Source organism: Kogia breviceps, chromosome 3, assembly GCF_026419965.1.
Source record: "Kogia breviceps isolate mKogBre1 chromosome 3, mKogBre1 haplotype 1, whole genome shotgun sequence".
In the NCBI taxonomy this organism is placed as follows: Eukaryota; Metazoa; Chordata; class Mammalia; order Artiodactyla; family Physeteridae; genus Kogia; species Kogia breviceps.
This window is the reverse complement of record NC_081312.1, coordinates 114,472,759-114,496,528: the sequence shown is the minus strand read 5'-3', so window position 1 is coordinate 114,496,528 and position 23,770 is coordinate 114,472,759. Positions and strand designations below refer to the sequence as shown.

General features: G+C 49.3%; 2 protein-coding genes across 6 annotated transcripts in view; one reads left to right on the top strand and one right to left on the bottom strand.

The window, feature by feature from the left end:
* Nucleotides 1-2,183, top strand: part of PGPEP1L (pyroglutamyl-peptidase I like) — a 48,784-nt gene extending 46,601 nt beyond the window's left edge. The window contains 2 exon segments of the mRNA XM_059058602.2: nt 1,459-1,625; nt 1,628-2,183. Of these exon segments, the coding sequence (XP_058914585.1) occupies nt 1,459-1,625; nt 1,628-1,803 (343 nt within the window). The 3' untranslated portion in view covers nt 1,804-2,183.
* An 8,821-nt stretch (nt 2,184-11,004) lies between these two features.
* IGF1R (insulin like growth factor 1 receptor) overlaps nt 11,005-23,770 on the bottom strand; it is a 300,961-nt gene continuing 288,195 nt past the window's right edge. For all 5 annotated transcript variants that reach the window (XM_059058596.2, XM_067029531.1, XM_059058597.2 and 2 more), the window contains 2 exons: nt 20,321-20,455; nt 11,005-12,468 (listed from right to left, as the gene is read on the bottom strand). In XM_059058596.2, coding sequence (XP_058914579.1) covers nt 12,087-12,468; nt 20,321-20,455 — 517 coding nt within the window. In that variant the 3' untranslated portion in view covers nt 11,005-12,086. The remainder of the gene's footprint in view (nt 12,469-20,320; nt 20,456-23,770) is intronic.

The window sequence follows — 23,770 nt, the reverse complement described above, 5'->3', positions numbered from 1 at the left end:
ACAGAGACGTATACCTTGCCCCGGGATGGCAAGTTAGGGCAAGAGGAACCAACACAAAAGGTGTGCTCTTGGATTTTTGACTATACCCTAGAGGTGGGAACGCTGTAGAGGTTGGGGCTGTGAATGTTTTACAGTGTGCCTGCTTACACGGACATTTGCTTCTGGTTGGCAGGGTACCCAGTGCTCATCTACCCTGGTGCATGACCAACTTATCCTTTTTGGTGGCAAACGCCATAGTGGCCTTCAGGTGCTCAACCCGTGCCCACAGTTGTGGCACGTATTTCCAAGAGCATTAGGACAAACAAAACCACATAGAACAGAGATCGAAGCTTCACTCATATCAAGAACAGAGACTAGGGCTTATGTCACACACGTGAAACAAAGAGATGTTCTTTACCTGAGGATGCTCCACCTGATCCTTGGCTGCTTTTCAATCTCAGGCTTAATTTAGTAGCCCTTACTGGCCCAGCGGTTGAGAATTGGGGCAAACAGCTCAGTTATTTAGCCGGCTTTGTTGGCCCTGGGTCAGTGAGTAACCCTGAGTTAACAGCCAGAATGCACCCCTTGTTGGATGCCAGAATTTGTTACCAGATTAAGTTGTATGGACCCTGCTCAGGCCCTAGCCGAGCCGATGTGCCCTGCCTCAGCGGGAGAGGGTTCTTTTTCCTGCTTCAGTTAAGCATTATTCAGCGGGCAGAGATTGGAGAAGCAGGGGCTAAGTTTACAGATCAACTTATCACCCACTTGGTGAGAGGGATTTAATTTTAAAGATAGGAGTGAGGCTAATGATGGGGAGGCTTATGCATTAAGTCTACCTGGGAAGGGGCAGGGCTTTTTCAGGGGAGTGGAGTGCCACCCCCTTTTCAATGCTTTTTTTGGTTCTTAATGTCCAGTTATGGCAGCCGGTGGATGTGTCATTTAATATGCTAATTTAGAAAAATCAACATATAATGAGACCCAGGGTCTGTTGGAGGTCAGGTTTGTGGCCATCTCGTTCCCAGCTAGTTCCATCTAGTTTTTTTGTTTTGTTTCTTATCTTCTTTTTTTGTTTCTTCCTGTCTGATCTCTGGATCCCTTAACTTAAAGATTTATGTTAACTCCTGCTAAAGGTGGAGGTTGCAGGCTTGTGAGCAAAGACCTGGAGCAGCTGTGACAACAAAATGACTCAATGCAGACATGAATGAGAAAGGTTCACAGGGTTGGGGGGAGAACGTTTTGGACTGGTTGGTTGAAAATCTGGTCCCTTCCAGGGTTCAGCCACTTGCTGGACATGAGGCCAAGAGCCGGTCTCTCTATGGCTCATTCCCAGCAGCATGTTCTTTGGCAGAACGAAACCTGGGTCTCCCTGGCGGCAGTCTTCCCTCATGCTTTGCGGATGCTGCATTGCTGCTTCTGATTACATTTCACTGAGGTTAGAGGCTGGTCCAAGGAGTAACTTGGCATTTTGTGTGGTTGTAGGTATGTCTGCGATTACACCTACTACCTGTCTTTGCATCATGGAAATGGGTGCGCGGCGCTCGTCCATGTCCCTCCATTATCTCCTTCGCTTCCGGCTAGCCTGCTGGGAAAAGCCCTGCAAGTTATCATCCAGGAAATGCTGCAGGAGACTGAGAAAGCCAGGTCTCATGCCTGGTTCACAGGAAACTCAGCCTTTGCGATTCCAGACAGGGGGAACCAACTGGGAGACTGCTCCTTTGGAGAAGGTTAAATGTTTCAGTCCTGTATGTAGAATTCAACTGTGCTTTGAGAGGCTTTAACAAATTTGCTTGTAAAACAGTTTACACAGAGGAAAAAAAGTTCTGAATTAGCCCAATGAAATCACAAAGGGTTATTTTATGGTCAGAAGAAAGAACACTGAAAGGCAGACATTTCACAAGGGCTTAACTAGCTTCAGTTATGGTTTTCCGGACAATAAAATGAAATGCTAGTAATTTTTTTTCCTCTTAAAAGTCTATGCAGCAGGCCTGTGTGATCCTGCCCAGATTTCTGGGACCCCAGACCTGTTCTGCGAGCCCCGTGTGGTGGGATGACCTGTGACTGGCTGACCATGGGAAATGCAGGTGCAGCTGCTACTTGGGCGCCCCACTCTGGGCCTCCAAGCTTGTGCATCCAGGTGCTGTGGGCAGCTTCTGAGCCACTGAGTCTTTAGTGTTTGGTTTTTCCTTTTTCCTTATTATTTTTTTTTTTTTGCGGTACGCGGGCCCCTCACCGCTGCGGCCCCTCCCGCTGCGGAGCACAGGCTCCGGACGCACAGGCCCAGCGGCCATGGCTCACGGGCCCAGCCGCTCCGCGGCACACGGGATCCTCCCGGACCGGGGCATGAACCCGCGCCCCCAGCATCGGCACGCGGACTCGCAACCACTGTGCCACCAGGGAAGCCCTGGTGTTTTCTTTTTAAACTTTATTTAAAAATTATTGTAAAATACACATAACATAAAATTTACCATTTTAACCATTTTTAAGTGTTCAGTGGCATTATGTACATTCACTTGTTGTGCAACCATCACCACCATCCATCTTCAGAATTTTCTCATCATCCCAAATGGAAACTCTGTACCCATTAAACAGTGTCTCCACCCTTCTCCCCCCACCCCCGGCCCTTGGCATCTATTATTCTACCCTCCATCTCTGAATTTAACTACTCTAGGGACCTCATGTAAATGGAATCCTCGTCCTTCTGTGACTGGCTTATTTCACTTAAATACTACTACTATGAACACTGGTGTGCAAATATCTGTTAGAATCCTGGTGTGTGTGTGTGTGTGTGTGTGTGTGTGTGTGTGTGTGTATTGCTGGATCATAAGGTAATCTATGTTTACTTTTTTGGAGGAGCTGCTATACTGCTTTCCATGGCAGCTGTATCACTTTATATTCCCCCAGTAGTGTTTGGTCCTAAAGCAAAGGTTAATAGCTGGGTTTAGCTTCTCTGCCATGGTCAGTGTTATCCCTACCTTTTAAGAAACAGAACCTCCCCTTTTCATCTTTCATTTTGCCTTTATGACACGGTTCCAAGCTGTTCGCAACAAGGTTTTACTTGTCCAGTGTTTTCTGGGGGCAAATTTCCATTGGGAACCCCATTAGCAGCACTGTATTTGGGAGAAAGAGCTTGAAGGTGGCTAAGCTCTGGGAAATTTCTTCTTATGTTGGTATGCTCACAGCTATCATTTTCCACTTAATTCCATTAAAAAAAAATCATCGTCACTTAGTACCCAGATTTATTCACTGTAAGAAAAAGCAGCTGCACCTTAATAACAAAGGAACTGGGCAAAGGAACTCGCTTTACCATTAGCCCTCCAGCACACTTGTGCATTTGTAATAGACTTTACAGGACCCCTTTGCAAATGAAACTGGCTCACTTGCTGTAAAACAGATCAAAGTCCTACTGTAGCAGATCAAAGGCAGCAAGTGGGGTGGGATGGTCTGGCCAACAAGCATAGGTCCTGCTGCACGGCTGTTAATGTGAAGAGCCTTCTGTAGTTGTAGGCAAACACCTGCTACCCAGAGCCCGGGACACCCCCTTATTTTAGCTTCTGTCTCAGGACGGTGGCAAGCAGGCGTCCTCTGGGACCCGGCTCCAGTGTTATTTCAGATTGTAAAATGCGTATGGCTTGGCGCCAAGCAAACTCTTAGATGTCATCCAGTTGGAGGCCCAGAGCTCCCTCTTGATGAACGTCCCTGTCATCTCCCCTCTGTGGCCTCCAAGGTTTTTTAGGGAGAACCCCAGAGGCCCAGTTCACATCCTGGTCTAAGTGGCCTGCCATGCCCCGCTGATACATACTGGGGTCTGTTTAGTTATGGCTGATACGCAGCAGTTCTGAGACAGTTTGAAAGCTGACACAGCTTCAAAAGGCTGAGCCCTGGGTTGGTCATTTAATAGCTGGGGGTCTTGGACATATCTGCGTGTTTACTCATCTGTAAAACAGAGTAATAAAAATCCGTCCTTGGCAGAGTTGTTGTGAAGATCTGGTGAGAGAATGGATGTGAAAGTCCATCAGTGATGAGAGGAAACTTTACTGAATGTGGGCTTGTTGCTGGACCTGTGAGGGTAAATATGGAAATAGCCTTGCTAGATTGTGGGCTTAAGCAGTGGCATGGTGGGGAGAGGGTCTAACACTTCTAAAGACCCAGCACCTTCATCCTCAGAAGAAACTGCTGCTTTTCTGGCTGAGGACAGGTGCAGACTGCGCCTCCACAGCTTGGAAGCACGGCATCACCCACCGGGGAACGTGGGAATCCTGCAGGGCTCCTGTGTCCTCCCCACTAGAGCCCAGACACCCACCCAAGCCTCAGATATGAGCCTGCTGTTAGTCATCGGTCATCTAGTGAGGGTCCCCTGAGTGCCAGGCACTCTGTGACAATGGTAAGCAAAACCCTGGGGCAATGCCAAGGTTGAGAGTCCCCTCTTTTTTGTTTTTAGGTCCAAGTATTTGAGACTCACCAGGTCTTAAATAAGCATGGCCTTTCATTTACTTCTGCTGCCTACACCTTGCTAAGTAGCGCTTTGTCCAGTGGCCTGATTTTATTACTGGAGTATAATTTCCCATGATCAAAGTTTAATGAATGATGAGCTTGTCTTCCTGATGTGTCTCAGGTTTGATTCTAGAACATGTACAGCTTGTTTCCTTAGAACACTTCCTACCATAACCATTTCCCCTGGCAAACATAATGATGCCCAGATTGTAGAGTCCCTGGGGCAGGCCAAGCTCGCTGGCTGGAAAGTAACTAATGTTTCTGAGCAGCACCAGGGAGCTGCATCCTGTATGCATGTCTATGGCCTCACCTGCACTCTCTGAGGAGGTGTGCTGGCTGTGAGGGACCAACAAGGACATGAAAGTGTGCAGAAAGTCCTTTGCCCCAGAGTCATCTACATCAAACCTGCCCTGACTTTTGTCAGTGGAAAAGTCTACACGTCATTCAAAAATCAAGTACAGATTTCTATATTTTATGTATTCACATTTTCTTCTGGCTGATTTAATGGAGTGAGAAACAGAATAGCTTCCCTGTTCACCAGCAATTTGCATGCCGAGAAGGTTCAGCTGTCAGAAATAGAGCAAAGCCTTCATGCAGAACACCTCCCAGCGACATGTGTGAACACACATGCCACACGTAGCTCAGCTTCCCTGCTCAGAAGTGTGGTGATTCTTCCAGAAGGGGTGGAGGGTGGGGCAAAATCAGAGACCAAAAATGCATATGGAATTCTTTTATTTAACTTAAACCATGTAGTACTTTAACTACTAGAAAAAAGCAGAGTAAGAGAAACTAAAGTTGCCTTAGCTTCAGCCGTTCAAAATAGACAGTTTCTTTTTTTTCCGTAAAGAATCCAGAGTATATCGCAATAACAGGAATAAATTCTTACAACAGAATGTACAAAAAAACCTTTTGAAATTTTTTTCATCTACTGATTTTTTTATATAAACAGAGGAATTTTTTTAGGAATAATTTATACACAGAAAGTCATTTTATGTAACAAATTGGCCATGTTATTACCTTTTTTTTTTTACTTTTTTTAAAAACTTTTTTTTTTAAACAAGAAAACTCAGAAAATGCATTATTTGCGATGCATCCATTCCATCGCGCCTTCTGATTTGATTTTTTTTTTTTTTTTTTTTTTGTCCCAGAGGTAGACAAACTCTGGCAAACCTCTCACCTCAACCTCACTGGCTTAGAAAGCAGACAGGTGTTTTTGCCAAGCATCTACTCCACCTGTGGATGTGTCTGTGCAACGCCAAACATCCAAATGAAAAGTTGCAAACAAAACCCAAATTGTTTCTGGATCTTTCTCCCATGTAGAGCAAAACACCCAAATGTTGCCAATGATGGGGATTTTGTGGGGCTGTGTTGACATGGCCAATAACCCATTGGGAGCTAGAGGAAATGTAGTCAAACTTAAAAAAAATCTGGTGTGTGTATAGTTTTTATTAAAAAGAATTTGTTTTGTACTGAAAAAAAATATGTTCGGTGTTCTGCCTTAAATAAAAATAAATAGGGTCTCTTCCTTGTTATAGCAAAGCATTAATCATGATATGAGGCATGTAAGCGAATGGCCTGCGTGCACCAGAATTACCATCCTTTGTGTGATAAGTCTGTATGCTGTGCTCACTGTGAAAACCATTAGCTGAGCTATGGAGTCCTTCCATCTCAAGGCGCTGTATAACAGTACAACTACCAAACCGACCCAGCCAGATGCCGAAGGTGCCATGGGGCCACTGGGCTGCAACACCTCTGCTGTTTCCTTGGCCAGTGAGGTTCCTTCAGTCTGTTAAAGTAGCTACACTCCAAAGGGAAATGACCAGTAAAAGATGATCCCCTGCCCAACCAGAGGGTTCTGGAAGACCAAGATACTGAAGATACAGAACTACTTCTTAAATCATCATCATTCCTTTGTTATAAACTAGGGCACAAAACATGGGGGGAAAGAGGGTGAACTACGGCTTGGGTCAGGGAAAAATCCTTTTTTGGCATATTGTAAAGCTAGCTAGTAAACAAGTGTCCTAAAAAAATGGATCACAAACACACATTTGCACACACAGAGAAAAAAAGTGTCTTTAAATTATTCTCAGCAATTATAAACTACAAACATTTTATAAAATTATTCTATGTTCTTACAAAAATGCAATGAAACATTTAATTAGTTCTTGTAAACCAGATCTTCGTCAACTGACTACCCGTAATCTACTGGACTTAAGAGCCCTATTGAAAACGCTAATGAGTGACTAATTACAACGATGTTTACCAGAAAGATGTGGACACACACAAACATGGACATACAGATGAGTGATCATTATGTTCTTGCAGAAACAAAATAAAACAAAACCCTAAAATCATGCCCCAGAACTGACACCTGACGGGTGAGATGCAGTTTGCGTTCTTGGAACAATTTGACTGAACTCCGCAGTAACAGTTTCCAAAGTAGGATGTTAGGTTTATCTGTTGAAACCAAATGCCCATGGATGACTGTTGAGCCTTGATGTGGTCTGATACCTTTAGAAACCATCAAGTTCCAAGCACAGCCCACACTTCTTCCAAGCCCTGTACCTTCTGCTTGTGCTTCCTCTCTCCACGTCATTCATGATCCCTGTTAGAATGGTTTCCTGCTGCCTTATCATTCCACCATCAAGGAGTGTTCATCTGCTTTTTCTCTAAATGACCAACTAGTCATCTAAGCTGGAGGCCAAAAACGAAACCCTCTGGCCTGTCCAAGGTCTGTATCTTCAGCATCTCTGGCAACAGAGGTTCAATCTACACAACATCCTCTCTTGAAGTTCTCATTGGTACCACCAACTATGTCAGAGTGGAGTAAGAAAGTTTGATTTTCATCACTGGTTCTTAAAGAGTGGATCTCTGGTCCATATCTCCCAATGCTGCTTAGCCCAGGAAGTGAAAAGACAGCCAACAAACACAAAAGTACCATTAACAAAAGAACAAACCCCAAACCTTAAATGCATTACTGGGACTTCTGGAATAGGCCAAGGCATACCATGGAGCTTTACTGTCAACTGGAGGGCGCCTGTGTTTTGAAAAGGAGTTGCCTTTGACACTGTCTGGCTGGAGGACCCAACAGTGACAGCTGAGGACCTTGGACCAAGCATCCTAGCCTTCTCACTGATCTAAGTGTGACCTTGCCATAACAGTGGCCTGCATCCCGTGCAGCCACCTGCCAGCAGAGGTGGGCTGCTGAGAAAGAGGTTTTGGTGGAACAAACTGGCCTAGAATTTGGCGTCATACTTGGCTCTTACATCTGTTATCCCAACTGAAACACACCACTTCATGCCAAGCATTTTGCCATTTAGTTCCACAATAACCATTTTTTCTATCATTGAAATGTTGTTCCAAGTCATAAGAAACAGGCTGGAAGGAAAGGCCAGTGTCGGCCATGAACACGGTCTTCTATCTTCCAAGGGGGAAGCACATTCCAACTGTGTCACAAGTCAGGACATCCTCTAAGGGAGTCCTGGGGTGCTCTGGGTCTCACCCAGCTGAAGTTCAACAACGTCTCCAGAATACACCAGCTCCTGCTGCCTCAGGGAAGGGCTGTGTGTGATCATGTTTTAATGCTCACATCAGTTCAATGATGTGCCTCAGTGGTTCACGTCACTTCAAGCAGTGTGAGCTGCTGTCAGGAGGCTGCGTGGAGAATGCCACAACTCAGCTTAAGTTATTTGGAGCATACAAAGGAGGAAACCAAGAAGAGGTGGGAAAATCAGCATAAAATTAGGCTAGAACTGTGGATAGATGATGCCTTGGTATAGTTAAGGTGGGTGGTTTGGTCCAGTAAAATGACTGCACCATCACACAAGCAAAATTTTCTTTTATTTAAGTGTTTCTGAAGCATTTGTTATGATGGGCACTATACTGTTAGTGTTTTCTTTCTACTTAAAAGGAAAACCACCTACATAAAACAAAAAGTGACACCGACAACTTGGACAGTTTAAACAAAACCCTTATAACCAGCTGAATGATCTGTAGAAATCCAGTTGTGGAAACCGGTAGGTATGTGCAAAAGAGAGGAGAGGCCACTATTCCAAGGGGTCACCTACAGTGTGGAAGCGGGAAACCCTGATCAAACATTATTTCTCAATGACCTTAAGATCCCAGGGGACTTGGGGAAGGGGGGGGTTGTGTTCTAGCAGGAGGGAAGAGCTCCTGAGTGTAACTGCAGTCCTGGGACCGTAAAGGAGCCACCACACTTTGGGAGACGCCCACTGCGTTTCCCAGAAAAAACGCTAGTGCCTGTGAGAGCAGCTGCTGGAGGGGGTGCGCCGTCCACCCCGTGAACTGCGGGATGAGGGGATGAGGCACAGCCCCAGTGGGGGCACGGCGCCCACCGCTGGCCCCTTCCAGCCCGAAGGTTTGGTACGTCTTTATTTTCCCCTGGGGAGGAGGTGAGGGTGAGGTTGAGAGAACTGCTTGGAGAGGGAGAAGGGGACTCTTCTCCGTACATTCCACATGACACTGGCCGTCAGGTCAGGAACCCAGAGCGGGTTTTTGGCGCCCAAGCGGCTGCACGAGGGGCTGAGCAGGCCTAGCCGGAAGCCCAGCACCCACCCCGCGGCCACAGGGACAGCGGGGGCCCTAAGGAGACACCGCCTGACCCCGGCCCCAGCACTGCCTGTTCTCAAGACCTGGAAACCACTGCTCTTCCCTGTCCGCCACCCAATCTGCACAAAGTAGCTGGTTTCCAAGACAACCGGGCCGGGCCCCTCTCCGCCTCTTGGGATACCGAGTCAGGAGAGCAACAGAAGCGACGCAAAATGAGACGTCGCAGAAAAAGGCGAGCTGTTTGAAATGCGTGGAGAGGTGAGCTAGTGTTGCTTTGACCCCGGAATACAGCCTGGCCTCTCCCTGCGTCACCTGGTGTGTACGGCCTGTGGTGTGGATGAGGTTACCAGTATCAACGGCATATTGTCAGGTGCTGAGAAATGTGAGATGTATTCTTTTTATATATACACATATAAAAAATAAGAGTGAGGTAGATAAATGTTTGGAAAAAAAACCAACAAAAACCCAAAAACTGTCCCGTCTTATACACACACACACACACACACACACACACACACACACACACACACACACACACACAAACCCTTTTCTCAGTATTTAAATTCATAAGGGGGCTTCTCTACAGTGATTGAAACTGGTATCACAAAATAAATTAAAAGAAAACTACATATAATACCTTCTTAATTAATTTTTTCTTTTTTTCATTTTTTTTTTAAGGGAAAAACTATGGGACGGAGACTAGAGAAAATAGTGGGACTGAAACTACTGACAAGCAAAAAAGCACTACAAACTTTCTTTTTTGTGTTTAATCTCCAGTCACAACTAGCAATCATTATGTTGTAGCTTTGTTCTTACTCATAATTTAAACATTTCCATCCTAGAAGCAACTCTTGTGCTGTCATCACTCTGGTGAGAAGTGCTAAAAACTAAACAAAACAAGACCCCCGGGCCCCGAGGACGCGGCTTTCCTGGCCGAGGAACAGCATGCCTGCGCCAGGGCTCCTGTCCCCTGGAGGGGAGCACGGGGCTTTGGCCCCGCGGCGCCTGCGCTGTCCCGCGCTGGCAGCGGGCTGGCCGGCACCCCGAGGATACTGCCCCAGCGCCCTATTCCCCGCCGGTGCCAGGGGGTCCCTGGGGAGTCTCTAGTTCTAAGGACAGGGAGGTCAGTCTGGAGGGTGGTGGTGGGAAGCCGCAGACGGGCCCACTGGAGCGCGCTCGGCTGCACCCCTGGACTCAGCAGCTGTTTTCCATGGGATGGAAGGGTTAAATATCCATTAAAAACAAAATAGTAATCCAAATGCCTAGTGTCTGCAGTTAAAACTGCTGTTGTACCCAAGAATTAAAAAAATAGATATATGTGTGTCACAGCCAAAACAAAGGCAAGGGAAAGAGAAGGTGAGACTTTTCAACAATGATGAATATAAACACTGAACAAGGATGTGCGAAATATTTAACCTTTTTTTCTGACCTGAGTTTGTATCATGTCTTGCACTGTAACAGACTCAAATGCTCTGTGAGAGCAGGCTGGGGAGAGAAGGTCCAGGGCAGGCACCCACCTTCTCTCCACCTGCTCCCCTCACCAGCCTCGTGCCCACAGAGCCTATGGGGTAGAAGAGAACTAACGGGATAGGGGAAGTGGGGAGGGGTATGTATTTATAAAAAGGCATCAAACAGTTCATGGCAAATTATGTTATATAAGTATCAATTACTGGGAAAAGAGGAAGAAAGTCACGCACTCTAGTACAAAGCATAAGAAATTTCTTGGAGTGAGCAGAGAGGGAAGAGGGTAGACCTGAAGGTTTTCATAGATTAAATCCACAAAGATAAAGAACAAAAAAAATAGCAGCTTTTTTTTTCTGTACAGACGTATAGATGAATATCTGAACCGTAAAAAAGTTATAAAAGTGACATTAAAGACGATGTGTATGCAAATGTTTCATGGTCTAACATAGAACTGTAAGACCCATGAAGAAGTCCTAGTAACAGAGAAAATGTCAACAAAGCTTAGAATGCTTGAATCCATTTACTGCTTTTCTTCGTACTGTTGTTGTGGTATTTGAATTTCTTTCCTTGCAAACTTGCATAAACAGTTGGGCTGAGTCCCTGGATACCCCTTCCCATCTGTGTTCTTGGGGGCCAGGTGGGGAGCTGGGGCGGGGACAGGAGACTGGCACGTGGACGACCTTTACTCAAAGCCTGTCTTCCAGGCTCCCGACAGGGCCTGTTTCCTCCAGAATTCCTGGGGGCTAGAAGGTGTGGGTGCAGAAGGGGGAGCGGGGAAGCCATCTTCACTGAGAGGAAGTCTCATTCTGTCCAGTTCCCCCAAATAACAACCTCGTCAAAAGCAATCAGACCTGTGTGAATGTGAGACTTGAAAAGAACACCAGGGGACGATCGGATGGAGGGCATCACCAGCGTGGCTCTTAACGAGTGACTAGCTACCATGCTCGCTCGGGCCTCTGGAAACAAAAGAACAGTGTGGGGACGGTGAGGGAGAAAGTTCGGGGTTTTGGCAGAATTTGGCAGCGTTAACATGGTATCAACCTTGGATGAACGATGGCCCTTTGTAAATTTCGTATGTCCCTAAAAATGTTAAAGATACGGTTAAAAAATCCTGTCTCAACGTGTTTTATAAAGACCTATGGTGACCGGCAGGTGTGTTCAGGGGGGCCATGGAGGGACAGACGTTGCCTCAATCCAATACAAAGGGCGTCCTGGTTGGGCTTGCAGCAAATGTGTTTCCATCATGAAGCAGAAAGAAAGAGAAAGGTGAGAGAGAGGGAGAGAGAGACAGGGAGAGAGAGGAGACTTGATTCTCAAGTGTTCTGTTGCTATTAAGTGTTGTCATTAAGGTTCTTAAAGGCCCATGTCAGTTAAGGGTTTGGGTAGGGAAATAAAAAGCTGCTTGCATATTGAAAAAAGGAACATCCCAAATGTTTACTGCAGAGAAGCCGTCTCCCGTGGGCAGCAATGGCAGTTCTGAAGATCCACTGAGGTACAGGAGGCTGTGAATAGATTGTTAAAACTCTCCCCCCCACCCGCCGCCGTGTGCGCACGTTACTGTTTGCACGGATCGGGATCCAGGATCAGCAGGTCGAGGACTGGGGCAGAGGCAAGGCCCGCTCCTTCTTGCGGCCCCCGTTCATGTGCGCATAAGGCTGTCTCTCGTCGAAGCTGGCTCGAAGGACCAGCACGCCAGGGCCCGGACCATTCTCGGCCTTGTGTCCTGAGTGTCTGTCGGGCAGCGGCAGGGAGGACGAGGAGGCCGAGGGGTCCAAGGGGACACTCTCCATGTTCTCCGGCTCTAGGTCCAGCTCCTCTGGCTCAGGCGGCTTGTTCTCCTCGCTGTAGTAGAAGGAGACCTCCCGGAAGCCGGGCTCCATCTCGTCCTTGATGCTGCTGATGATCTCCAGGAAGGAAGGCCTCATCTTGGGGTTGTACTGCCAGCACATGCGCATCAGTTCAAACCTGAGGGGAAGACAGACAGAGATGGGCCCAGCCTGGAAGGGGGCCGCGGCCGAGCAGCCCCGTGGCTACTTGCTGTGGCTTCCCCACCTACACGTGTACAGCAAGTGTGCCAAAGCAGTTCTGCTGCCTGTCTGGGCCTCTGGCTTTCTATCTTGATGGCTCAAGTAGCCTTCAGCTTCTCCTGACTTACGTCCACCAATGCAGTCACTTCATCCAGACCCAGGACCCTCCACGATACAAAACCCAAACTCTCACTTCCTGAGAAGGACAAATACAGGTTCCACACAAGCCTGCTATTACAGGTATTATTTACATAAAAAACAAACAAGCTTTCTATTTGAAGCATCTCTTGGAGCCACTGATTAAACATTATTTCCAGAATTAGAATGCAAGAAACCTCTGGTTTCTCGCTAATAAGGCTGAGCAGTGATCACAGCTTTCCCCACCGTGATCTCTCCTTCAGTTCCACCCATGCTATTTCTACGCTTCCTCCTGGTGGCAGGGGACCACTGGCAGAGAACTGAGGACAGGCAGTGCCAGGCAGCATGGCTGCAAGACAGAAGGGGCGCACAACCCACGTCTGGCGCCAGGGCTCAGGCTGCTCACTGTGTGCCCTGGGTTGGTAGAGCCGGTCTGGGAGCCCGGCTGCCCTGAACCCAATGAGAGGCCCAGTGGGGTCCTCAGCCAGATGCCAACAAGCCAGCAGGGAGAGCCTGGTGGCAGAGTCCCTGCACAGGCCTGGGGCAGGCAGAGAGGGCACCTGGGCTGCAGCCCCTGGGAAGCCCTCAGAGTCACGTGGCCACAGCGAGCAACCCGGCATCGGGCCCGAGCCCCCAGAACAGGAGGCTGCACCGGAAAAGCAGGGTGCTGCCGGGACAGCCAGGAAAGGCCCAGGCTCTGACAAGGTTCAGAATGGCTGCAAGAGGAGGGGTGCTTCTTATTAACCTGGAATGCAGAGTGGTCCAGCCAAGTAGACCGCTGGCCATGAGCAAAGGTCCAGGCTGGCCAGAGTGTGGAGAAGGTTCCGAGAAGGGACCGGCCAGCAGTCCTTTCTCGAAAAGACCAAAGTGCCTTCCCTTCCACTTCTGTTCTCGCTAGAAAATTCCATTCTATGTTTTGTTTTAAAACTTCTGGTTAAGGAGATAGTTCTCAATAAATATGGCCAATGGAATGCCCCACATCTAGGAAGCTCAAAGCACCCCAAACTGGCTTCCAGCTTCTGTCAGGCTGACACTTGACAGACAGAGCAAGTGCCTAAGTCTGGCCCCAGGAAAGGTTCCAAGGAGAGAAAGCCTGTGGGGACAGGAAAACCCCCATGTCGATCCGCCAGCTACCTTGAAAGATGTGGGAAAATGGTGTCAGGTCAAGTCAGAGAGAAGAGGATGTGACCTTGAGGGAAGGTGGGAATGGGAGAGAGGCCTGCTGCCTGCTTTTGTAAATCAAGTTTTATTGGAACAGAAACACTGTTTGTTTACATATGATCTATGGCTGCTTTCAAACCACAACTACGAGTTGAACAGTTGAGATGGTTTGGCCTACAAGCCCGAAATATTTACCGCGTGGGCCTTTACAGAGAAAGCTTGTCACCCCTGCTCTAGCGGAAAAAGAATTAGACAAAACATGAAGACTGACTAGTTCTTTCCCCTCCCAGCTGAATCGCCTACGCTAGGTCACAGCACTAACCACACAGTAGTTAATTAATGCTCTCTGTAGCGTTACGGGTGTAAATGGCTTTACTCTTCACGAGCCTGGGAAGGTGTGTATCATAATATAGCCCCATTTTATAGATGAGGAAGTGTGGAAGTACCAAGAGATTAAATAATTTGTCCAAGGTCCCCAAACGAGTGAGGGGAGAGCAGGGATGGAGTTCTCGTGAATGGTGTGATTACACTTTGAACGCCACTGACCTCAGAAAGAGGAATTTTCTCTCAACCTAAACAAGAGAAACCACAGTCCTGCCTGGAGGCTCTCCCTCTCCTGGCCGTCCACCCCCAGTCACAGGTGTCGTGCAGGCTTTGCAGATAAACTGGCAGCTTGTCCTTGGGTCACGTGGCAAACAAGCCTCCTTCCATATACCCCCCCCCACACACACAAAAAAGAAAAAAGGGCCATAAATACATGAAATCCCTCTCCACGGCTCGGCTGCAATTTCCTCTCTGGCCGACTGACTTATCCCTGAATAGAAGCACAGCCAGGGCCAAGGACACGTGATGTGCCCTGGCTCCGTGCCCCTTGGCCTGGGGCTGAGAAGGTGCCACCAGCAGGGGAGGCATGTGAGTGACATCAGCACAAACAAACCACGTGACACCACTTTTAAACCATTCCAGAGTCACGGCCCTTCCACTGCTGCCCATAAAAGGAAGTCTTTTTACTCTGTGGGATTCAAGACCTTGTTTACACTATCTCCACAAGAAAACTTTCCAGTAGACTTTAGAAGGATTTATGAGCTGATAAAACTCCTCTTTAAAAAAGCACATTTTTTACAACTGGTCAGCTCTGGGGAACTGGAGTTGTTCTTTACCGAACGCCCGCGTCGGAGGTGTGCGTGCACGCAGCCTTCACCTGGGGCAGGAGCAGGGCCAGTCGGAGCTGCTGCTCCTGTGTGGCCCCAGAGGCCGGGTGATGGTCTCATCTCACTCACTGTCCCCTCCCCATCCCCGGCCCTGCTGTGTGCGGGCAGGCTGCAATCACGGGCCAAGCGGCCTGGGGCAGCCCAGCACCTTAAGTGCTGGCACAGCCTCAGTCCAGGTGAGGACTGTCACGACAAAGAGCTCACATTCCAGAGAGGACCTACAGGTCTCATCTGTGCCCGTTCCTCCCCTCCTGGCAGCCCTGGACAGCCAGGACTGTCTTATGACCACTTCTCAGCCAGGAGGCGCAGTGGGACAGGGGCCTGCCGGACAGCTCACCCCACGCTACTCTGTTTCGGGGCAGAGATCTAAGGCAGGGCCCGTGCACCAGGGAAAAGCCCAATGCAGGCTAACTGGGCATGAGTGCCATTCCTGACTGTTTGGATCCCACTCAAGCACTGGATTCACACAGAACTGGCCCAGGATTTCCGACAATGTGGGGGCTTTAATCAGCAACAGGGAAAACCATGTTTGAAAACTGCAAAACAACCAAAGTCTACTGAGTTTGTTTCAGACTCATCCGTGAGTTGATGACTCTCTGGGCCATAAAGTTCAAATTCCTTTCTGAACGCTGCACACTGAAGGCCTCCCTGGCAGAGGCTCTCGATGTGTCACACTGTCAAAGTCCCACCCGCAGAGAACATGGTCCACGCTCAGCGCGCACCTCTGCTCCAGCCCGTGTCCCAGCATCAGAGTCCAGTCCTTCCAGTCACGGGACTTGCTGAGAGTGCGGACCACTCCCCAAAGTCCCAGCTCTGGGCTGGGGCAGTCAGCACTCAACTCAGAGGGGCTCAAGGACATTGGTGGTGTGAGTATGGAGACCTGTGTGCAAGAGAAGGTTAAGGACAAGCTTTGTTGTCAATTTAAAATATGGATCCACCATTGAACCACAAGCCGAATCTGTCTCATGCCACTTGCTGATCAAGTCACACTGAATCTCAGGGTTGAGACCCATGGGCCTAGACACTCTCTGCAGCCTGGACCATGGTACCTTTCCTCTAAAGCTGTGCACCCTGTTCCACTGAGGGGATCAGGACTGTTGGCTGCTTGGGAAGAGCCAGTTTCATCTGCTCCCGGGCATCGCCGAGCAATGATGCTGAGCTGAGGTCCACCAGCAGCCGCTGCATACCCGCCCCCTGTTACCCTGTGGTGCCATTCACACCTCTGGAACTGAAGCACACGACCTCTCTCCCACATGGAGGCCCAGCATGGCTTTCAGGCAACTCCCGAGGGCTCAGTGACTCTCCTCTCCTCTGAGAGAAACAACAGTCCATTCTTTCATTTTTTGTAATAAAAGAACCCCTCTCCCAGAACACGTCTTCCTTACCTTAGCTCATCAATAAATTCACAAGGACAATACAGACACTCCTTATAAAACTGACTTGCCTCCTTTCACTTTGTTCTTTTCTTAGAAGGGAGAAAATTTGCCAAGGGGGTTCTAGATGGTGAGGCAGAATGCCTCCTGAATGATACACTTAATATGTCAGAGTAACCTCTCCATGTAAATTTCCTTGTCACTCTATGCTGGGAACAGGAAGTATGCTGCCTTTCCCATGGCAGGGGGGATGCTTCCCAGGCATATTAAATTAATATTAAAAATCCAGTCACCTGGGGGCAGATCAACTTCAAGAGTCCCACAGATTTCTCAGAGACAATGTTTATTCAAGTCAAAGAGGAAGCTCAAAAACAGAACCTCTCCTCCCACCATCCCCAAACCACACGAACAAAGCTCACACCTGCTTTCTTGGACTGTTTCTACACTTGCTAAAACACCACCACTTCTAGTGTTAGACTCCCTTCTGGCACCAGACACGCTCAGGCCAATTCAGTGGGCATCACTCCTCAAATTCTGTTACTTATATTTTTGCTCAGAAGGAAGGTTGTTTCTCTAATGGGCTGACATGAATACAGTGGCTGCACTGTTCAAAGTGGAGGGCAGTCACCTGTGAGGGGGGCAGTCATCAGTAGGGTGTGGTGGCTGGCCTCTGACACCCCAGTGGTCCTCACTTCCTGGTGTCCACGCCTCACATAATCTCCTTTCACATCAAATAAGGCTGCCCGTGTAGCCCATATGAGATTGTCAGCACTGTGGAGTGTGACTTCCAGGCCACGAAGAACACTTCTGCTCTGCTGTGGGAGCAATTGCTCTGGGGTAGGGGAGGCAAGCTCTAGGCCCGCGGGCCAAATCTGGCCAGCTGTCTAATTTTGTAAGGCCTATGAGCTAAGGATGGCTTTTATATTTGTAAATGGTTGAAAAAAAATCAAGGAAGAATAATATTTTGTGACAAAATGAAAGCTATATGAAATTCAAATTTCAGTATCCAGAAATAAAGTTTTCTTGGAGCACGGCCACACTTGTTCCTGTGATGTCTCTGGCTGCTCTTGTACAACAGCAGAGTTGAGTAGCTGCAGTTGAGATCGTAGGGGCCCACAGAGCTGAAAATATTTACTATCTGTCCTTTTGGAGAAAAGGTTTTCTGAGGCCTGCTCTAGAAGAAGCCAGCTGCATGGCACGACGACACTCAAGCAGCGTCACAGAGGAACTAAGGCCTCACGTGGCAACTGGTGGCATGAGTTCTGCATCTTGGAAGTGGATCCCAGCCCTGGTCGAGGCTTCAGATGACTGCAGCCCTGGCTGCCAGCCAGATTGTGATCTCAGGAGATCCCCGGCCAGAGCCAGCCAGCTAAGTTGCTCCTGCATCCCTGACCTCCAGAAACTCTGTGAGATAATAAATGCTTATTGTTGTCTTAAACTGTTAGGTTTCGGGTAATGTTATACTGCAATAAAAAAAACTAACACAGGTGGAGAGAGGGAGAGTTTCCACCAGGGGCAAGAAGATACACTAAGTGGCCATGTGCATCTCTTCCATCCTTGGGTCCTGAAGTCTGAAGAGGCTGTACTAGGGTTTCTGTTGGTGAGGGATCCAGGACGCCCACTGCCCCCTTATGCACAGCCCTCTGAGGAGTGGAGCTTCCTGTCATGCATGGGTGTATCCTGTGCCCCATGTCCAGGACACATGCAGGTTTCCTAGTCTGGGCCCATGCTCAGATGATTAGTGGGTACCCCCCCCAACACACACACACACACACACACTCTCACACACACACACACTCACACACACTCTCACACACACACTCTCACTCACACACTCTCACAGATACACAGACACACATACACACTCACACACTCACACACACAGACTCACACTCTCATACACTCTCACACACACACATACCCTCACACACACACACACACACACACTCTCTCTCTCTCTCTCTCTCTCTCTCTCTCACTCACACATACACACACACTCTGAGGCAAAGATGTTCCCTTTCCTGCAGCATTCTCTGGACTCTTTCCTAATTCCATGCAAGCTGTCCCTGGGATAGAACAGGCTTTGGCTGAGCAAATGCTCAGAGGCAGCAGTTAAAGAGCAGGATACCCATCTAATGTACCCCTGAAGCAGCTGCACAGTCAGAGTCAGGAGAACAAGTTCCACCCCCACCCCCCCACCCCAGCTCTCTACCTGGAGCTTAGGGATTCAGTCTTGGAAGCTACACTAAAAGTGCTTTTAAAAAAACCCCGAAAACCTTGGTTTATCGACAGGACAATGGTTTCTGCTTCCCAGGCTAAGGCAGTCAGATTCTAACACAGTCCCCAAGATTCCCACCCCTGGTGTAAACGCCCTGTATGATCCCCTCACCTGAGTAGGAGGGACTTGTGAATGTGATGAGATTTCACTCCTCCATTTAGGTTTCTAATAATTGACTCTAAGTTAATCAGAAGGGAGATTATCCTGGGTGGATGTGACTTAATCAGGTAAAAAAAAAAAAAATGTCAAAAAGCAGCAGAGAGATTCTCTTGCTGGCCCTGAAGAAGAAAGCTGCTTTGTTGTGAGAAGGCCAATGGAGGGGAAGTGTGGCAAGGACTGGGAGCTGAGAGCTAGCAAGAACCTGAGACCTCAGTCCTACAGCCACAAGGGGCTGACTCCTGCCAACAACCTTAAGGGGCCTGGGAGAGGGAGGCTTCTGAGCCTCAGATGTTCACAGTTCGGGCTGACATCTTGATCTCAACCTCATCAGACTGAGCAGAGGAACCAGCCCTCCTATTTCCTGATCCATGGAAACCTTGGGAGACCAAATGAACAGAGCTTTCCTGGCTGTTGGGGCCGATTTCCCTGGTACCCACTCGACGTGGTGTCTGACTCACATCTGTAAATCACCCCACCATGACGTGGCCCTGCCCAAGTCAGTGCTCACTCAAGGCTGGTGCGCGGGTGGGTGGCAGATCTGGGTAGAGCCTTCCACACAGACGCGGAGACAGCCCAACAGCTCCTCCTCTGGGGCCCTTTCCAATGTGAGGCCAAATCTGTCCTGAAAAAGCACTTCTGGAAAATTCCTGCATTGGTCTTGAAGTATTAGTGGTAGCCTACCTTCTACCTATTGGGATCCAGAAGAATCTTGAGCCCTGCCTTAATGTGCATGTCGAAAGCAAGTCCACTGCTCCCCATCTGTACCTGTCTGCACCTGACGACCCAACCACAGCACACCTGCACATCCTCACACCTTCAGCAGCTCTGACCTCCACTGACAGAAGGGCTTCTCCTAAGAACACTGAGCAGGGAGGACCACAAAGCATCATGGACTGCTTCCCATTATCTGACAGATCTCAGGAACAGAAAGCTACATGCCAGGGCTGTGCCTGCCAGGAGGCCCCCTGACTGCCTCTAGGTCGGCACAGCCACTGGAGGAGGCTGCTGAGAGCCTGCCACTCACAGGCCTTTTATGACTTTTGTAAACATTTAACAGGAAAGAAACATGGGGGGAGCGCAGGTGGTGGCAGCATCCTGGAACCGCCTGCAAAAGGAGGTCTGAGGTCACCCCCACAGGCCTGGAGGAGCCCTGCTGATGGCTGGGGAGCAGCCTGGGACTGTGGCTTAAGAGTAATCAGTGTCATGTTGCTGCATTTAAAAAAAAAAAACAAAAAACTCTGCCTGGAGAAGACCAGCAGGGATTGCTTTGGTCAAGTATTTCACAAAGGCGTTTGGCCTGAGAAACCACAATGCAAACTGCAAATCCGAACCCTAGGATTAAGGAAGATGGGGCAGGATTAAGGCACTCGCCCAAAGGGACAGGTTCTTTCCATTAGGATAAACCCTCTTCTGAACTGCTCTGGTCATCCCAGCAGCCGCCGGGGCCAGAGGGACCCAGCATATACATACAGCATGTCAGGACAGTTGTCCGGCTTGTCCAGAAGGCCGCCCTCCATGACGAAGCGAAGGACTTGCTCATTGGACAGGCCCTGGTATGGCTGCTCGGCCAGTGTGGCGATCTCCCAGAGGACGACCCCGAAGGACCTACAGGGAGAAAACAAACGTGAGGTGCTCGGAAAGGGGTGGACAGAGCCACACAGCCCTCTCCCTTTGGGCGCCTGAGCGCATGTCAGGCAGCGAGCCAGGCCCTGGGCTAAGTGTGGAACATCCATCCTCGTGTGTCATAGAGTTGATGCAACCCTGGTGGCACAGCTCTACCTGCTGAGGGGAGGGAGTGTTCAGGGCCCTTGAACAGCCAGCGAGCACGTGATTTCCAATGGGAGCCCCAGGCAAGCTGAGTTCAGGGCCCAGCCCCAGCCAGGACCCTGCAGGGCAGCATCTTCCTAATGTGCTTTATACCACCAATAATCGAATGCTGGTCCCCAGGCCCAGCTGGGACAGCGATTTAGTGCAAATCCCTGGGACTAAATGCAGCCTGGGACAAGCAAGCTGTTCAATAAGCTCCCCGTTTTGGAAACTTCTACCTAAGTGGTTCTCTACGCAGGAACCCCTGGTTGAGTTTTTAACGCCTACGGATGCCTGGGCCCCCGAATGATTTCACTGGTCTGGGGTGGGGACCTGGGCCTTGGGGTGTCGAAAAGCTCAGTGGGGATCTTACAGGTCCAGGAGGGCCTGGGGAGACGAGGGGCTCAGCCTCACAGGTGGGGGACAGAGAAGGGCGGCACTGGCTGGGGTGGGGCTCGCGCACTAGGAAGAATCCTTAAGCCCAGAGTTTAGCCAAGGTGGGGGGAAGGGGGTGGCGAAGGAACCAAGTCAGCAAAGGGGAGCAGGGAGTGACTCCACCTCGCACGCACTTCTGCCTGTAGGTTAGAAGATCCTGCTACTGGAAAACAAACTAAAATAGGTATACACATACACAGAAATTTCAGACTGAGGACGTTAAAAAAGGCAGTGCTGTAATCTGCAAAATAAAGGTGCCTTCCCAGCATACATCACCATCTTTCACAAATTCTCCACGGTCTATTTGCCTTTCCATTCGGTTCATTTCCGCAGATTAAAGCCTGCCGCTTGGCCAGCCCGAGGGGCTTCCTGGACCTTCCGCAGGCCAGGAGTGTGGGCAAAGCCGCACTGAAAATTCTGGGGCGGCGCTTCCCGCCCAGAGCTCTGCGGATCCTGGCCAAGCCAAGCCAGGAGGGCCGCGGACTTTGTATCAGAATGTTTTACTCCATGCTTCAGCTCCTTTCCATGAACAAAAGGGTTTTGTACAAATTGACGCTGAGAGCAGATGTCAGACATAAATATTTAGAATCTTAGCCCTCAGAGGACCGACCCACCCAAGATCCTTTTGAACCTCAGTGACCAAGAAATAGTCTTGGTATTGCACGAGAGACCTAGGAAAGCTGAAGGCCCGGAGGCCCAAATGCGGTGTTCGCAGGCCCAGCCGAGGGCAGTGGGCTCCCCCGTCAACCTGGGCAGACTGAACTGGCCCGGTCACCTAGGTCGCTGCCTCAGAGGCCATGGCTGCCAACTCCACCTCTGAAATGCGGTACCCAACTGACAGCAGGCCTGGCCTGAGAAATAACCTGAAAATGCGGTTTCTCCCAGCCCCACGTTCCCCTCCTGCCCCACACACTCCTCAGCTGTGCCAGCTGTTGTCAGGCGGCCAGCGCCCACCGGGCGGCGCCCATGCTGACCTCTCAGCACCTACCGCCCCACTCTAAGCTCTGGGTTATTGTGGACCCTTGACCTTAATGTGACTCAACTCTGTCTCGCCACCCTGATATTGCCAAATGTCTCCTAGGAGACGCCATCAACCCTGTGGAGAAGCACTTGCTGGTGTAACATCACTAAAATGAGAACTCTAGTATAAAGTCAGAAGCTCATGCGTTTAGCTTCTCTCCTAAGTGAATGAAATAAACTTCAGAAGTTAAAAAGTGTTTCCCAACGGGTTTGGGGCAGTCGAGGAAAAAAATATTAACTTTCTTAGAGAATGCCACTTTCCTTTGTAGAGGAGGGGGAAAAAAAATCCTTTTCTTCTGTCCTGCTCAGTTCTCGGCTGGGGCTCTGTATCAAAAGACAGATTAACAAGAGAAAGGGTACAGATTTTTTTAATATAAGTTTTACACGACACAGGAGCCTTCATAAGGAAATGAAGACCCAACAAAGTAGTAAAACCTAAGCATTTTTTATATTAGTTTTGATGAAGAGCACAAAGTCATGGCAAAAGGTGACAGCACAGAAGGATATGAGCAAAGGGTACAGTGAACTGGGGAAACCCAGCAAGACTTGTTAGTTCAGATTCCTCTTGGTGTCTTAGGAAATAAGGATGCTTCTTTCCTCCAGGGCAGATAAGGGTCATAAGCCTGCTTCAGGGGAAGGTCAGAGAGTCCTTCCTGCAAATTCCACTTCTCGACTCCTTCAGCTTAGAAGAGTCACCATGCCAACAACAAACTCCTACAGTATAGCACAGGGAACTATATTCAATAGCACCCTGAGGTCATCCTTCCCACACCTCCTCAAATAACCCCCACAGCTTGCCCGTGCAGGCTCAGACCTGCCCAAAGGTCTGCTCCCCTGCTTTCCTCCCCCCAGCACATCCTCAGTGCAGATGGCCCCCCTTGCCTGGCCCGCAGGACGCCTCCTTTTTGGCACCAACATCTTACTCAGAGGAGCTTCACACTCTAGCTAACACGAACTTCTTAAAACACTTGGCTCTAGGTCACTCTGCGGTTCAGAAGGCTCTCCTCACGGAGCCTGCAGAATTAGTCCCAAACCCCTAACACAACAGCCAAGGCCTCACTTGAGCTCTCTTCAGCCTAACTCCCTTGAGGAAGTCCCACCATCCTCCACACGCACTAAGCGCTTCCCACCACCGTGGTTTACCCCAGTGTTCCCACCGCCAAGAGCCCACTTCCTCACTGTTCGGAAGGTGACGGCCCCTACTTCAGGGTGCCCCACGACTCCTGCTCTTCGGGGAAGGGGTCTGTGATCCCAGCCTGTCAGGGTCACTTCCTGTTCTCTACAAGACTTCATCCTTCAGGGACAAGGGCCACGTCTCTAGGCACCCTGGTTCTTGCACACGCTGAGCACTGTGCCTGGGCCATGCCAGGTCCTCATGATCACACACATGAAAGAACACAGAAGGTGACAGAGCCGGCTCTCCACAAACGCCTTCCCTGGAGTGACTCTGGTTTGATGTCAGTGTCACCTATCTGTGAGGGCCACCTAGTGCTGGTGTCTGGGCGTCCTTCACAGGACATGACTAGCCGAGTTCGACCATTTTTCTGCCCCAAGGTATGGAGGCTAAAGCATCTCTACCCAACACCAACGTGCCTCCCTGTCATCACCAGTTGTCACAGGGGCCACTTAAACATCTACTGAGGTTCTGCAGACATCCCC